This window comes from Syngnathus scovelli, chromosome 5 (genome assembly GCF_024217435.2).
Source record: "Syngnathus scovelli strain Florida chromosome 5, RoL_Ssco_1.2, whole genome shotgun sequence".
Classification (NCBI taxonomy): Eukaryota; Metazoa; Chordata; class Actinopteri; order Syngnathiformes; family Syngnathidae; genus Syngnathus; species Syngnathus scovelli.
In genome coordinates, this window is record NC_090851.1 from 9,204,826 (window position 1) to 9,222,500 (window position 17,675).

Consider the following 17,675-nt stretch of genomic DNA (forward strand, 5'->3'; position numbering starts at 1 on the left):
TGAAAGGATTGTGTCAAGTTCTGAGGGTACCCTTTAATAAAAAAGCTAAACTCAGCTCAACTTAATTCTTTGCAGTGGACTGGTGAACAGCTGCAATCCCTTAGCTGTTTATCCGATCTCTCCGTAAACAGTGTCAAATGGAAGTCATTAGCTATTTCCATTTGAAATATTTCCCATCCAAAGACAATCACTGAAAACGCTGACTAAAAATAATGTTCTCTCACCAGAACATTTGCTGCTGGTCCTGCAGGCAGTGTGAAGGCCACCTCGTCCTGTAAGGTATATCGAGGCCTCAGAGCACCAGGAGGAAGGTGCTGACCTTCGGTGCAATTAGGGCAGGAAGATGGCTGACAAGGACTAGAGAGGTCCAGGCATTGTTGCTGGAATGGACACCACTGTTGTAGTCGGGGGCAAGAGGGCGGATCGGTGTTTCTGGTGACATCTGGAACACATATCGCCACTGGTGCGCAAACTGGACCATGACAACCTAAAGCAGAACACAATTTATTTTAGGATCACTAACATTGGAGAATACTAATAGAGTTAGACAAAATGAGATACAAAAACAAATGTATCAGAAAGTCCATAAAGATGAGAATATTTTTTTTAGGATTGACACGGTTACTGTTCTCCCTGTATTAAAAAGAACGAGTGAAATCAACGATGCTGTGAGAAACTCTGTGTTCCTAATATTTTGGTTAGCTATGTGGGAGGCGCATAATAATAATGTTTGGCACGTGCATTACGCCATTTTAACCATCACATCATCACTCTTCCTTCAGCACATTCAAAAAGGACAGGAGGTGCTGTTCATTCAAAGTTTCCCGAAATAACCACTTAAGACAACTTGTGAGCACAGGTTTGTTCCTTAGCACCGGTTGATGCATAGCGGGAATATTTATTCGAGGGAGAGACTCACCTGGTAGGCGCAGATGCAAGCCGGGATAATTACAATGAGGGCGGTAGATCTGGAATCGGATGTGGACGAGTGAGCTACGCTCCTGCACGACAAACTCAAGGGAAGACAGACGACCCGCATGAACAAAGCTCAGCGCCGGGAACAGCAGCAACTGAAGAGGAAGCATAACAAAATAGAAACACGTCAGGAAGAAGATTTGATGAGACTAGAACACGCTGATATTCCTCCTCACCTCGATGCCAGTGCTGGCTGTCTGGGCAGTAGAGAGTGAAGCAACATGTGCCAGAAGCAATGAACTATGGGAAGGAAAGACTGCCAGGCCAACCATGTGGATCCCTCCATCTGGAATTCGTACTATTAGAGGGGAAAAAACAACAACAAAGGAAATAAGACGATGAACCAAACCAGAAATGCATTCAATTTCTAAAAATAAGAAACAGTTTCTGAAGTATGCAGAAGAGTTGCCAAAAGTGAGCTGAATATATTAAAAATCCTGAAATACTGGGGAGATGATACAAAACATTCCAAGTCCTCACAAATATTAACCAGCAGTTGACAAGTTGGTAAATGAATGATTTTGGCCATCACAAGTATTGTTATATAAGCAAACAAAAACACATTTATTCATTATTCCAGTGCGTCATAATAACGTTTCTATTTTTAAAAACTTACCTTGAGGGCTATACTGACAGACAAATGCCCGCTTGGTGTTGCACGGGTGCAAACTGGTCTGAGCACGCTGATCAAGGGACACACAAAAATTGCCGCGGGAGATTGGGAAACGAGGTGGCAGGCCTTCCTCTCCATTCTGGGCCTCAGAGCCGTTGACCCAGCGCAGCCTTCCCGGAGACGTGACGTCGCTCAATCCGAGCCACACTCCTCGTTCCCTGGTGAGGCAAAAGACAGGCTATATTGATTAACGCAACAAATGTTTTGCTCTCAGAATTGCGGTCACTCAAGTTGAACAGTTGACAAACACAAGGAAAAAGTTTCAAATGATTAAACACCCATCTACTGTATTGATTAGTGTCAAGTGTAACAGCTCCTTTTAAAAGATGTTCAGACATAGCGATTGGCTGGCAGATGAGCGAGAAATTGCAAATCAATTGTGTGCAATCAGCACGGAAAGGTTTGAGAGCAGTGCTTGACGGTGTGCTTCGATAGATACCCAACAATACGTCCTCGTCATTACGATCCCTTAAATGAGCTCGTACAATCTATTTCACTAAACACAATTCTCTTCGAGATACGTGTCAAAGTCGCAACAATAATGTTTTTCATTTGAAATCCTTTTAGTTTAGGGTCTTGAGAAAGGCATTTCAGTCACCCCTCACCAATATTTTGTCCGCTTGTCACATCTGTGAAAACGACGTCTGAAGAAGACAGAGGTTAAAATACAAGCAAAGTAAACAAACAACCAAGTCTCGGGACAAAAAACAAATAGACAAGGAAAGAAAAAAAAAGTCCTTATGTAAGCAAGGGGGCGGCATGACATACGAGGAAGCTGGGTGGGGAGAAACTCCATTACGGCAGTTTTTTCCTCTCTCTTTCGCTTCGGTCTACAGCAATTTCCACACACACACTCGGACACACACACAGGTCTCTTCCTCGTAGGGTGTCAAAGTTATCATGCAGCTGTGCTTTTCCAGATGTGGTGTTCTTGAACATCAACACTAAACACCAGACTTAGTCTCAACTGTAAGAAGATGAATCCAACAAAGCTGATCTGATGAAAATCACCTCACACAAACTACATTCCCAACACATACAGCTAAGTACATTTGGTTATGTCATCCAAACCACTTTGTTCTTTGTAACTGAGAAATAAATTGCTGAGTAGCAATTGAATGTTTTGCTGTCTTGTCTTTGCATCTCTTTAAAAAATTAAAAAAAAAAAAAGGGAGAAAAAGTAGTGCAACAGATGGGAAAGGTCACATCATTACTAGTTATAAATATTCTAGATATTTCAAATGGTTGTTTGAAATGTGTTTTGATAATCGCCAGAACCTCATACGTCATATTTTGGTGAATTGCATATTTTTTCAGGAATGTATACTATTGGTGTGTGGGTTGTTATTTTTACAAATGATTGACCAAGCTGAAAATGGCTTGGTGTCTTTCACAATGCAATGGTTGAACAAGTTGTCCAGTTTTGGGGTTCCCCTAAAAATTTATGTTTTTGGAGATGTGAGAATTCCGCAGACGCCAGAGATATATGCTGTTTTGATATACCGTATTTGCCGGTGTACAGGTCGACTCGGTGTATAAGTCGACCCCCTAAAATTCGACGGAAATTTACGATTTTATGATATATCCTTTGTATAAGTCGAGCTCAATTGTTGCATTATATTAAACTTCAAAATTCAATATGCGAAATTTATTGACGAAATGTGTTCAAATTCCAGGAGGCCGTGCGCATGCGGCTGTTTATAAGCACCGCGCAGGAGATCGCGGCCGGCGAGCTCGCGCACGCCGCCCGGCACCAACGGGAGGTCGGAAATAGCTCCAAGCCGAGCGGATCGGCACTTTATAAGCACCGCGGAGGAGATCGCGGCCGGCGAGCTCGCGCACGCCGCCCGGCACCAACGGGAGGTCGGAAATAGCTCCAAGTCGAGCGGATCGGGACTTTATAAGAACCGCGCAGGAGATCGCGGCCGGCAAGCTCGCGCACGCCGCCCGGCACCAACGGGAGGTCGGAAATAGCTCCAAGCCGAGCGGATCGGCACTTTATAAGCACCGCGCAGGAGATCGCGGCCGGCGAGCTCGCGCACGCCGCCCGGCACCAACGGGAGGTCGGAAATAGCTCCAAGCCGAGCGGATCGGCACTTTATAAGCACCGCGCAGGAGATCGCGGCGCCTCATTGGACTTCCAGCGGCCGGCGAGCTCGCGCACCCGCCCGGCACATCCGGGAGGCCGTGCGCACGAGCCAAGTGGCCGAAAATAGCCCCCGCCGAGCGGATCGGCTGTTTATAAGCACCGCAGAGGTGATCGCGGCGCCTCATTCGACTTCCAGCGGCCGGCGAGCTCGCGCACCCGCCTGGCACATCCGGGAGGGCGTGCGCACGAGCCAAGTGGCCGAAAATAGCCCCCGCCGAGCGGATCGGCGGTTTATAAGCACCGCGGAGGTGGTCGCGGCGCCTCATTCGACTTCCAGCGGGCCGCGCACTCGCGCACGCCGCCCGGTTCAAATTTTCTAAGTGCAACGCACAATGAGATGCATGAGAAACGGCCTTGGTTACCATCACATTTGAAGCGATGAATACGAAGTTAAATTTTATGACTCGGTGTATAAGTCGAGGTCGATTTTTTTCGGTCGATTTTGGATCGAAAAAGGTCGACCAATACACCGGCAAATATGGTATATAAGAACGACTAGACTTGGCAAAAGGTTTATTTCATATCGCAGATGTTCTGGCAACCTCAAAATCATTCTGTTTTCTATATCTATAAAATACTTTTCACTATACATATTTCAAAATAATTTGCTGGACATGCTTGATGTGACTCCAATTGTTGACGAAACACTTAACCCATTTTTTTAAGGATTTTTGTAACGTTTATATTGACCAGTGTGTTGATTTGGCTTAACATGGCGGCCACAGTGGCAGTGGGGATGTTGCCATCGAAGGTAAAGGAAAAGATGGACAGCTTATTTCAATAAATTAGCATCGTCGTAGGTGTACATCTCAAAGAAGCATGTGGCATCAACCTATTTATATCTATGGCTGTTTTTTTGTTTTTTTTTTACTCAGGCGCGCATCTGCTGAATACACTATTTTTGGTACAGTGTGTAGTTGTTTTTTGTGTATCTTATCTATGACATCTTATTGTCGCAATGGGAGTGGAGGTGTGAAAAAAAAAAAACGCGCTATCATCGTGGCTCCAAATAGTACTTAACAGTTTTAAAGTATGTGCCCATCTTGTTTCCTCTCAAGCTTGAATTTGAAATATTCATATGTTTTAGGTACGTACTGTATTTTAAGGTAAGCAAATTTGATTGATAAGAGTATTAAAGTCTGAAAATACCTTTTTAGTGTACATTTGGAACAATTTACGAAGGAATTCGCGGGTGGGCCCAGTGGATGCATTGATGTACATATTAGAAAATGTCACATTGAAATACTAATCAAAGCATGGCCACAATTATTTCTTTTTGTGTCAGTTTGATAAACACCAAGACACACAGCAATGCAAAAAGAGATCCCAGAGATAAAGTTGAAAACACTTAATCTGGACAGAAACACTCACTGTGTAATTTTATGAGCCAGCAGGTTGCGCAGCGTGTCACCTCTGACTATTGCCAGATTTCCACCACGATCTAAACATTGTTGATGAGCATCAGTCCAGCTCATTTCCCCTGGAACAATCTGGAAACAGCATGAAGACTCGATGTGGTAGACCCCATCTTTTGGACAGTGAGGCGAAGCTGGCAGAAGGAGAAAGAAAAAAGCAACAACATTTTTGACAAAATAGAACTTTTTTTCTGTGCAAGGAACAGCAAAAAAAATGCACTCCCTTCCAAAAGTATGCTAACAGTTTGCCCAATTCCTTAATGTTGGCTTCAGATGGAAAACATGGATTTGACATAAAACATAATATTGCAGCTTTTATTTCCAGAAATATACTCTACATGTGACATTAAAAAAGCTATTTTATTTTAAGTGGCCTTTCAAAACCCCGACTCTTGCTGCAAGTCTCACTAAAGGCCATATCATCCAAATAAATGTGTGTGAGTCAATCTGTATACATACAATGTCTCCTTATTGGTAAAAAAAAACCTGCAGGATAAATTATACATACAAAGCCCCATCTTAACCAAGCCCGTTTCCCAAAGATGAACCTTTCGCCACAGGCCATGCTGTCTGTACATTTTGGTGACAACGCTACTTCCAACATACCAATAATAAAGATGACGTGTTGTATGGCCGAAAGAACTCTTGTCTGGTGCCATGCATGTATAATTTAACCTAAGATCTTTCCGTGGTCAAAACACGTGGTACATATTTAACGTACTGTGCTTGTAAGAGCTTGATGGATTGGATGGAATGTTTTCGCTCACCTTTTGCAACTTGCACATCATTTTTTGAGATCTCCCAGTCTACATTTAGGTCAAGAGCTCCCCAGCTAACAAGCATGATTTCCAGACTCCCATTAGCCACAGCAAGAGTTGGGCAGTGCAGCTCCAGTTTAGGAGGAAGTGCCACAGTCACTTCTCCACGTGCAGCAACCTGAACACATATAAATGGATGATCAATCATAAGCAGCACCGTTATTACATCATCAACAACAAAAAGAAAATCTCACCTCCTTGTGTCCAGCCCAGGCTGTCAAACTGACCACATACTTTCCCGGAAGTCCATATTTGTGCGTCGCCATGGTGACTTCGGTTGCTGAGGTGTTGACACGAGGTGAAAGGTCGCCAAACTCCCAGGATAGCGTTACTGGTGTGACGGAGGAGGCAGCTGAGAAACTGATGCTGTTGTGAACGCTTTGAAGTGGGAGGGGCTTCAATAAGATGGAGAAGTCTACTGCAAATACATCGTGGGCTAGAGTCCACCCACATTCCTGAGAACCAGAGCAGAGACAATAAAAACACAGAGAACTGTAATTAAAATAAAATATCTTGTCCTCCTACAACACTGACATGATTACAATTCTAAAAAACAAAATGTTGTATGAAATGTGTTGCCTGGTTAGTAGTGATCTATTGTATGTACACTAAAAATGAGCAACAAAGTACTAAAGATGTCAGTGTATACCTTCATGACACTGGGGTTGGTACAGGCAGCAGAACACTGAGATTCACTGATGAAGTTGGGCTCAGAGTTTGTACTACAGAGACACTCCTGCCTGGCCCCCAGGCCTCCATAGCGGTGTGACGCAGCGAAACACATGCTGTTACATTGTTCCCGCGTGAAGTTGCCCGGCGTGGAGGACGAGAAGATGACAAGTTCGCTACGTCCCCCTCCTCCACTGCTGCCGTCCTCAAGACAAGCGGCGTAATTCAGACCTGGAAAAAGACGTGATTAAATACTTTGACCTACATTAAATACGATATGCTCTCTCAATGCTTCCACCAATGGAAATAGGATAGATCGTCGGTGGTAAAGCAGAAATTGGACAGAGGCAGAAAGTTTATTGCTTCGTACCGCAAGTGAGCACTCTGACGTTGAGCAGAGGTTGGCGACGGAGCTCAGGAGGCTGGTTACAGAGCATGGCATCGGGCCGACGAACGCGTACCCCTTTCTCCTGGAGCCAGTTGACCAAGTGGAAGAGCTTACAGTCGCACTCAAAGGGGTTACTGCTAAGGTCACTGCGTAGGAAAAGACAATGACAAAGCAGAACAAAAATGAGCCAATCCAGTTTTTAACACAATACATTTGCAGTAACTGCTACAGTTGGCATTCGACAGAGATAAAATGTGCAATTCTGGATGAAGCAAAAAACAAGAGGTGTAATATAACAGAGTCGGGCTTACTTACATGAGTGTTAAATTGCACAGGTCATCACATATTCTTTCTTCTATCTTGGTGATTTGGTTGTTGCTCAAGTCACTGGTGGAAATAGAGCAGACAATCAATGTTGACAGCAATAGGAAAAATATCCTATTTCTGTTGAGGATGAGAAAAGATTGCAAATTGCATCTGCCAATGGTTTTGTTCAAGGACTTTGTCTGAAAACCAACAGGAAGCTTTGTATTATTTGCAATATTTGAATATTCAGAATGAGAAAAGAAGAAAGAAAGAATATTTTTTATTTATCTATTATCATTTATTTTATTATTTAATTATTATTATTTCTTTTTTTTTAAATTTATTTCTACTGTACTATATTCACCTGGCGACCAGCAGACATTCACTGTTATAGTGGTCTGCCCCGAGGACAACCATAACGACCGAGAGGCCTGCGTTGAAAACAAATTTGACACATTGAAATTGATGTACAATATATGCGCCATATAATGGGTTAAAAAAACGGTGATTATCCGTTGGGGCTGAACAGTTAATTGCATTGGCAATATAATTACAAAATGATTAAAAAAAAAAAAAAATTGTAATATGATAAGACGCAAATTGCTAATTACAAAGGCTGCGATTTGTTATTATGGCAAATGCCATATATGTATGTAGCTCATGCCCATGACAAAATATTTATGATTGCAGCTACATATATACATTTAAGTGCATGTGTGTTGCACTAATACCAAACTTCATTCTATATTAATCCAGCAAAGATTCACTTCTCTGCTCTTAGCCTTCCTCGGTCATGCTTCTTTCCAGCCTCCAACCCAGCAAGCTACATAATGGGGCTGTTGTTGTGGTGGTTTTGGAAGGAGCAGATGGAAACCACCGGCCCTTCTCATCACACAAACCTTTTTTTAAATTGGTGGAAGAAATAAAGAAATGGAAGAAATAAGCTAATGAATAGAATAACAGATGGCTTGACAGATGGAAGAGGGAGAGGTGTGCAGCAAGCCTCGAGCAGTAAGCTGTAATTTATCTTAATTTGTGTGGAAGGGTGATTTAATATTCGTGCAGGGCAACAGACCCCAATCTTTTTTGGTGCTTTCACAATAAGACATCATTTGACATAGCCATAGAAGTGAATAAAAACAAATAATATATACTGAATATTCGTTAGTTGTTTCTATTCAACAATATAATCTTTTCTTCTTAAAAACATACAACAAAAAAAAACTCCCAAAGACTTTTATTTTAACGCCAGGAGCTTGAGCTCCATATGCCATAGCAATGTTTGCTCATTGACTTGTTGCAAACCTGTTGCAACATATTTTGGCATATGTGCAACCACTTTTAATAAAGCCATAATTTACATGTCATTAATTTTGTCTAGATGATCATTTAAGATTGTACTTACAGGATTGACAAAGGCCCGCAGCAGAATACTCCTCTGGGCAGAATTACAATCTTGTTACCTTGTAAATATCTGTAAAATGGAGAGCTGCGTGATTGACTGAATAGTGCACAGATGAGATCACAAACACAAACACATGGTGTCTGTATACTCACAGCTCTCGAAGACCAGGGAGTCGATTTAGCAGAGTTGTATCAAGGGAGGAGATGTGATTCTTAGAAAGATCTCTGTGGGAAAAAAAAACCCATCAAATTGACAAAAAGGCCAGACCATATATATCTATATATAAAACACATTTTCGATGTTGTAAATACATTGCAGGCTTTAGAATTACAAGGACTGCAGTGATTGGAAATAAAATGACATCAAGTACCTAAATGGCATAAAAGTGCCTCTGTACCTAACTGTGACTTTTGGTGTACTGTTACATCCATCCATCCATTTTCTGAACCGCTTAGTCCCCACGGGGGTCGCGGGCGTGCTGGAGCCTATCCCAGCCGTCATCGGGCAGTAGGCGGGGGACACCCTGAACTGGTTGCCAGCCAATCGCAGGGCACACAGAGACAGACAACCAATCGCACTCACACTCACACCTAGGGACAATTTGGAGTATTCAATCGGCCTACCAAGCATGTTTTTGGAATGTGGGAGGAAACCGGAGTGCCCGGAGAAAACCCACGCGGGCCCGGGGAGAACATGCAAACTCCACACAGGGAGGGCCGGAGGTGGAATCGAACCCGCACCCTCCTAACTGTGAGGCGGACGTGCTACCCAGTGCGCCACCGAGCCGCCTTGTACTGTTACATGCCAAGCAAATATATATTTCTGTGGTTTTACTGTCATGTCCGAGCAATTACAGAATGGCCTGCAATGAAAACAAGTTTGACACCCCTTTTCTAAAGTTGTATAATTATACAGAGGTTTGTGGCTCTGTTCGATCATCATGTGAGCATGCGTGTGTTGAGACAAACAACTTTGTTACTCAATGAATGTATGGCGGGTCTCGAGAGTGACAGCAGCTGCGTCTCTGTGTTACATTTGTGTGAGAATATTCTCATCACTCTTTTTTTTCCTTTTCAATGCAATCGCACTGCCAAGATAAAACTCCATTTTTTTAATGAAATGAACAACTCACAAGGAATGCGATGCTGCCTTAATCAGGAATTTGATAACACATCATCCCTCCAATATGTAGGTCTACTTGTTACATTACACTTATTTACATTACAGTTATTTTAGTGGATATTTTACATTCCTAAACATAAAAACATTGCGTTTGCAGTAAAGCATCTTTACCACATTGTATGAAAATGACATCGCACCAACACATTTCAGTGTTCATCCTGGCGGTAAATTAATCATGACAAAGGAAGTGAAAAGAGCCGAATCTTTGCCAACACAAACAAGGAGGGCTGGTGTGGAACACACTTGAGTGATTTCAGCTTCATTGAGGCTTCGCAGTACTGGCTGAGCTGCACGTGAGGTCGGTGAAACAAAGAGGGAAGAACAAATCGAGCGAGCCCGAGGTTGCGAGAGGACAGTGCCATTGCAAGACGGCAGTTTACAGCTGGCTTCAAGTTACATGATGAACTAATAAAGAGCACATTGTGCCTAGCATGTTGCACCCTCATTATGTGCACAGTAGACACTAATATCACCTCAGGGGGTATTAAAACAACCTGCAAATGAGACTTTGAGTGTATGGGAACGCACCTCTTGCTCACTCTCTTTCTAGTGTGTGTGAACCGAGCAGGACGCCCATTCCCAAAAGGAAACATCTGAACATTCCAGACTAGCTGTGTAAGAAAGATGGAGAGCAAGAGAGCCTTCTTCCTCTGCTAAAGTCATCAGCCCGATAAAACAAGGGAGCAGCGCAAAGACGCTTGATCTACGAGCTGATGCTTAACACGTTGGGCTGACACCTCGCCTGCTCTCCACGGCAGGTGTGTGCGTTCAAGTCGGCTCCGATTCAGAAACGATCGGACTTTCTGTTAGTGGGACGATTGCTTGGATGAGACATGAAGGGAGTTTGTCACAGCCATATAAATTGACCTTCAACATATCTATAGCAACAGGCTCCTGTTCTCTCTGCTACCTTTGGTCACACGTGGTTTTAATTAGACGTGCGCACGGGGCAAAGGCACACTCGAGCTATAGTGCTGCTCGCAAACACCCGCAGCACACATATGGTTCTGTTTTACGAACGGTGTGGCCAATGATCTAACCGCTCCTTATATGGCCTGTCTGGTGCCACTTATTCTGTGCTGGTGGATGGAAGCACACACACTGGATAGAATATGAATAGAGGAGAAGATATGTGTCCTCAGAACAGATGAGAATTCCCCCCAGTGATATTAATGGAGGTTTAAATGACAGAGATTAAATAGAGGCACTCTTGAATACGTGCAGCAGGTCTGGTCATATAAGAGATCGGATTTTCTGCATCAGGGTGGCGAAGTGGTCAAAGTCTCCAAGAGTGGAGAGCAGCGCTCCACTAACCCACTAAACACAGACTGCTCTGTGGTCGCTTTTATCCATCCTTCCCTCTGCTGCTGCCTCACCCTGTCTTTCGGCCCTCCTTGTTTCTCCGTGTTCCCGCTTCTGGGTGAATGTGACGTTCAAAAGATGATGGTGTTAAAAGAGACGAGTAACTAGGTGTTAAGAGATGCAGCGGATGAATAAATGTGGCGATGAAGAGGCCAAATTGTACAAAGTAGGCATTTTTTTGTCTCATTGTTCACACCCCTGTTTTTTAAATTTTTTTTTTTAAATTTTGAAAACAAATCTATTTTATGGCTTGCCTTTCATTAGCGGCTCAGCAATTTATGGAGGAATCAAGAACTAATTGATTATCAAACTAATCGATAATCATTTTTGAGGATTGATTAATTGTTACATACCGAGTTTGGTTTAAAATTGTCCATATACTTAGAACTTCAGCCTCTCAACAGTAACTAATCTCATCATCATCTACTTTTACTTTGTAAAACAATGATCAAGATTTTTCTATATTTTTGGACATTACAGATCAAATCAGAAAATGAATCTTTATTTGTGCTTGAATTGAAGTCATATTTTGAATTAAGTGATGGAAATTAAAACGTTTTTATCCAATGAATCAATTAATCCTACCATAAAAACAATCCAAAGTTTAATACACATAATATTTATTTGTTTCAGTTTTGCTTTCAACAATAAATAGCGGTTTCTTGAATTAAGAATTCAAAAGTCCCTCATGATTGGCTCCAGCTCATTTGCGAAAAATGGCTTGATGAAGCCAGGGTGACATTGCGAATAGAAAGCATATGATAAGCAAAGAAGTGGCAATGAACGCTGCCACGACAACATTTCAAAGAACCATATTCCCAATCCCATTGCTCCCATTGCATTTCCTATGAACTTCACATCCCCCAGGCCCAAACGTATTTGCATGCTATCTCGGAAGAGGTCAAATATGCTGAGCGTTATGACACTTCAGTGCGTTTTTTTTTTTTTTTTTATACTTCTCATTCATATACATTTTCCAAGGGAGGGCATTTTGTACTGAGTTCTAGAGAACTCGTCTGCATGAGGAGGACATTGATTGAAGACGTTTGGTCTAAAACGTCTTAATGTTTAATTCAACGGCCCGGTTGGGTCACAAACACTCTCCACTCCTCTCCAGAACATTCTGTCCATTTTTCCAGCTGCTGCTGTCTGCATTGTCTGGTATCCAGCTGGAACACATTGGGCAGCTGTGTGCAGCGGTTTAGCACACTCACTCAAATAAAGCCTTACACGCGCGCATGCACATACGCAGACACACACACGCATAATGACCATGTCGTCAACGCGTGCAGGAAGAATGAAAAAAAACTGCACCGCAGTCATGTGCTCATTGGACGCTGTTTCTGGTAAATGAAATTGTGTCAGGCTGTTCCATAATCATTTAGTATTGCATATAAAAATGTTTAGGAATACAGTGCTTCTGGTGAGAGGGAAAAAAAAAATGCAAACATTCCTCTACAATTGCGATGAGGCCTGCTCTCATTCATCTCATTACTGTCCTGTACTGAAAAGAAATGTTGACTTCACTTATTATATTTCTGTTTGACTTTGTTACTTTTTTTGAAGATATGGAAACCCAACTTATATTTTGTTCTTAAATTTTTGTGGCAAACATTTGAATGCAATTATCCAAGAACTTCATTTATTATTGATTTTTTAAACAAATGTTCACTAAGTGAGTCCTTGGTCACACAGCATGCATCAAAATGGTATTTTATTGCCAAGAAAAGAAGGAAAATTCAAATTGAAGGCCTCAGTCATCAGATCATCCATTTTTATCAAACACTAAGAGACAAAACACCTTCTGAATCAACAGCAATATCAGCAATGAAAGCAGTGCAAACCACATTTTACACCAAAAGTAAAAACATTGATGGTGACGTAACAATAGCCTGATGAATCCACTGCAACTGAAAATTGAACAGTTTTACACTTCAGGCAAAACCGGCTTTACTTTGCTCCCCTTGCCAATTCCTAAGATATGAGATCTGTAAAGTGACAGAGAACACTGTGCAATATATTGACATGCAGATCAATTAAATGATTTCCATTAGGAAGCAAAAGAAAGCTGTGTAGCCACCAGTTGCACATTACACATCCTTTTGAATTGGTATTTAGTTTCTATTGTAATAGTGTATTTTTATTTTGAGATATGTGGCATGGATTTTGAAATAATACATTTTGTCCACATCGCTCAGTCCTAGTGTCAATGATCATCTTTCATAATATGTGCCCTGAGATTGACTGGCCACCAGTCTAAAGTGTAGTCTGCCCTTCCAAATTGTGCTCCCTGTCACCCTGATCAGAATAAGCCTTACAAAATTGATGGATGGAGTTAGAAAAGCTACCGCAATATGTTTCTAATACCGTACTCAGCTTCAACACGGGCATAAAATACTGGAAACAGTTTTAGCCTCATTCGTAAACATAGAGTGAGTGATTGACGGTTGATTTGCAGGTCTTATATAATAAATTAAAAAATAAAATAGATGTTGATAGGGCCATGCCATGCACTCTATGATGGCATTATTACTTGTTTTCCCTCAAATGTCTGCACTTCTCTGACTGATGTCATAAATGACTCATGCCATGGTAAAACCTCCCTTGCACACAGTCAATGTGTTCAATATTTGTGTTTGCTAGCGCACATACACTAGTGTGTGTGTACGTGTATGTGTGTGCATGTGCGTGCGTGTGTGTGTGCAGAGGCGATTGTAATGATTACTTCATCTGGAAAGGAGGAGGGACAGTGTGTGTCTGTGTGTATGCATCCAGTTGCCATGGCAACCCCACTAAGTGCTCTGGACCGCAGTAGATTTGACAATACAGATGCGCCCAAGGCTATTTTGGTAGACTGGCGCCCATGCCCAAAAATGGGCGTAACTCCATTTTTCTACTAACAGCAGTCAAGTCTACTATGTTTGGGACCACGTTGTGCCTCTGGATGTTCCGGTGCACGTAGTTGCCTGCCCCTGACTTGATTATTCCGAATAGTACACTTAATCTTATTATTAAAAAGGCCCGTATAGATGGACAACCATTCATGTTGACACCGTCACTGCGTGGGATGAACCCATGTTGCCTGCACAGCCACAGATCCAAGCAAGTAAACCACTATGTCAACCATACACCATGTGTGCACGTTTTAAGCATCATTAAACCACGCAAGGTTAAATAAGTGCATTCAAATCACAATTAGCAACAATTTTGCACCTCAATTAAAAGTAATGAAATGCAATGTCACCAGCCTTTTTGAAAGTGAGAGCTTCTTTTTGGCTATTGATTCATGGTACATGCACATTTCTGACAGAGGTTGCTGGTTTGATTCCGGCTCCGGCCCTCACTGCGTGGAGTTTGCATGGTCTCCCAGTGCCTGGGTGAGTTTTCTCCCGGCACTCCGGTTTCCTCCCACATTCCAAAAACATGCATAGTAGTCCGATTGGGCGCTCCAAATTGCGAGTGGGATGGTTGTTTGTCTCTGTGTGCCCTACGATTGGCTGGCAACCAGTTCAGGATGTCCCCTGCCAAATGCCCGAAGACAGCTGTGATAAGCTTCAGCAGGCCCGCGACTCCCATGGGGGCAAGCGTTACAGAAAATGGATGGCTGGAATGATTTAAGTTTTGCATCGGATGACCATGGTCCAATGAATTGTAATCATTTCATTTGATGCTGCCCGACTGCAAGATGGAAGCAAGATAGGAAAGCTCACAGTCAATTACTTTTACATCTGGTTCATTCCAGTGCCTGTTGAATGAAATCTCTATGTAAGTATATATGCTACAAGTACCTACAAGTTAAATGAGAGTAGATGGTTTGAAGGGAAATAAATAATTGACAACATGTGGCTCGGGTCTGATCAGAACAGAATGTTCTTGCTGCTGCAGCACTAGAGAGCAGCAAGCTGATCCACGCCACAAAGTCCAGTTTCACTTTTCTGGTGACTAACTTTACTCTGAATTACGACAAGTCTAGACATTCATGCATCCTAAAATAAAACACGACCTCTATATTAGAGGACGCAGTCTCAAACACCAGCGCACCCGCGCACGTACACGCGCGCGCGCGCAAACACGCACCACGAAGAATTACTAGAAAAAAGTATGCATTATAATTTTATGCAGTTTCACAAAACTTCAACCTGATGACTCATTGGAATTTCTGCAAAGCCGTCAATTCGGATAATATATTTTGTGTTCATGCTTCACAATCTTTTTTGAGCCAAGGCAAATATTTCACACTAGGAAATATCATGGTAGACCAATAAACAAAGATGTCACGAAAATAAGTATACCAAAATAATGAAAATGTCTCAGTTTCTCAATAACGGACTTAGTGTGAAATCCGAGCTTCTATAATTGCTCACAAAGCTATTACTGTGTGCTGGCTGGCAACAACGCAGGTTAAATTCAACCTTTCGCCACCTAGTGGAAATGCATTTATTCTTCTGCCTGTCAATATGTCGCTGGCACAGTTAGTACTCACATTATTTGTTGTAAACAAAACCAGAAGAAGGAGTCAATAAAATGAAAGTGGATATACAGTGAGTGGCACACATGATGATCTCAGGGACAGGGAGTTATTTTAGTGAAACAGGAAGCAAGACATTCGTTTATAATTAATGATCATCGTGATTGGTTAATTGGCAGGAGCTATTTTCTATCAACTATCTTTTGTTATATCGTAGATTCTAAGCGGAAATAGCAGAAGGAGTGAACTTGTAATGTGGTGTATATAGTGATACTAATTGGAGTAATATCAATATGATTTTGGTGATTATTTTGGTAGGGATGATGAGGAGGAGGAGGAAAAAGATCGAGCTACTGTTAATGATGCAAATTTGTTGTGTCATTTGAGTGATGATTGAATTTTGCTTGCCATGTGAACAATACTGTTGCTGAGCCAATTCCCGAATGGAAACAACAAGAGCATACTGAAGTTTAGTGTGGTTAATTGGACTCACAGCACAGTGGTGAGCAGCGGGATCTCTGCCGTTCCGGGGGCCCTCTCCAGGCCGACGTTGGAGCAGTTGACCACGCAGCCCTGCTGGGGCCCCGCAGGCGCGCAGCTGCAGTTAACCGGACAGGGTGTGCAGCTCCTGCCGGCGGCCGTCTGCGAGCCGAGGCTCCACGGCTCCAAACAGCACAGGGCCACCAGCAGGCTGGAGAAGAAGTAGAAGCTGGGCCCGCAGACGCCATGTTTTCGCGTGGTTACAGTCGCTCCATTTCCACAAGGCATAGCTCACTCACATCTCATCGCCTCAGATGGTGGAAGTCCTCGCAGGCTGAGAAGGACCAAAGCAAACACGCTTTTTTTCTTTTCTTTTTTTTTGCCTCGGATTTCATGTGAGGAGAGCCCCAATTTATGAAAGATCTACTTTAGGACGAGATCAACTGCGCTTAGTTCTCCAAAGTTTCCTCCGCTTTTCCCGTTCTTCTGAAAAACTAACGGAGCGTCTCGGAGGAATCTTTCCCTGACGAGAAAGGGAAAAAAAGTTTGGAACTTCCTCTCTCCTCTTCCTCCTCCTCTTTCTACACCGTGCAGTTCCGCAAACCACCGCTGAGAATTAACTGCAACTGGACAGTATTTATTACATATACAAACAAACAAATCCACCAAACAGTACAGTATAAACACTTACAAGTTTAATTCATTCCATGGCCAATCCTTGAACGCTTTTTTTTTTTGCATTTACGTAGGCCTATTAAATGTCCCCATTGAAATAAATTGAAATGCCATTTACCCGTTCCAGACCATCAAACCTCCACGATTTTACATTTATAGGCTATAACCATCAACAATGAACCACATTGAAACCATAACAAAGAATAGCAAATTTATTTTATTTTTTAAAGAGAAAAAATAAATTGGTTATATTAGCGCTTCATATAAGCTCTGCACTGCTGAAGTACGCCTCGGTTCGGTTTTGAAAGCTTAATTGGCTCTTTCTACACCGTGTTTGCAGAATTTGCCATGGGCAGCAGTTTCGAGAAGGACTTAAAGTATATGCCTATTCTTGGATGCAATATGTCAAGGTGTATGCAAGGATGACAACAGAATTTTTTTTCTGTTCCGGGGCTAAAGAAGTACTTGCAAGGAGTATAAAGAAAGGACAAAATGAGCTACTTGTGCAAAAGAATGCGTATTTTATTCCCATCCAAAGGATGAGTGGACCTCCTCTGAGTAATCAGTTTGTCCTTAATCATAAAACATATTGTTTAGTATTTTTCTGGCCAGGACAGGTCCAGTCTGGGTCGGGTGAAGGTAAAATGAGCTTAGCTTCTGTTTGCTTATGGGGAGGGTCCATGAGTCTATGCAGGAAAACAGTACTTAGT

General features: G+C 42.4%; 1 protein-coding gene across 1 annotated transcript in view; it reads right to left on the reverse strand.

The window, feature by feature from the left end:
* pkd1a (polycystic kidney disease 1a) overlaps positions 1 to 16,858 on the reverse strand; it is a 41,365-nt gene extending 24,507 nt beyond the window's left edge. Inside the window, exons 1-13 of the mRNA XM_049721809.2 lie at positions 16,304 to 16,858; positions 8,951 to 9,022; positions 8,799 to 8,867; positions 7,403 to 7,474; positions 7,070 to 7,233; positions 6,680 to 6,930; positions 6,225 to 6,485; positions 5,980 to 6,148; positions 5,169 to 5,346; positions 1,592 to 1,806; positions 1,152 to 1,273; positions 920 to 1,070; positions 225 to 487 (exon numbers count right to left, since the gene is read on the reverse strand). Coding sequence (XP_049577766.1) covers positions 225 to 487; positions 920 to 1,070; positions 1,152 to 1,273; positions 1,592 to 1,806; positions 5,169 to 5,346; positions 5,980 to 6,148; positions 6,225 to 6,485; positions 6,680 to 6,930; positions 7,070 to 7,233; positions 7,403 to 7,474; positions 8,799 to 8,867; positions 8,951 to 9,022; positions 16,304 to 16,578 — 2,262 coding nt within the window. The 5' untranslated portion in view covers positions 16,579 to 16,858. The remainder of the gene's footprint in view (positions 1 to 224; positions 488 to 919; positions 1,071 to 1,151; positions 1,274 to 1,591; positions 1,807 to 5,168; positions 5,347 to 5,979; positions 6,149 to 6,224; positions 6,486 to 6,679; positions 6,931 to 7,069; positions 7,234 to 7,402; positions 7,475 to 8,798; positions 8,868 to 8,950; positions 9,023 to 16,303) is intronic.
* Between the last annotated feature and the right edge of the window lie 817 nt (positions 16,859 to 17,675).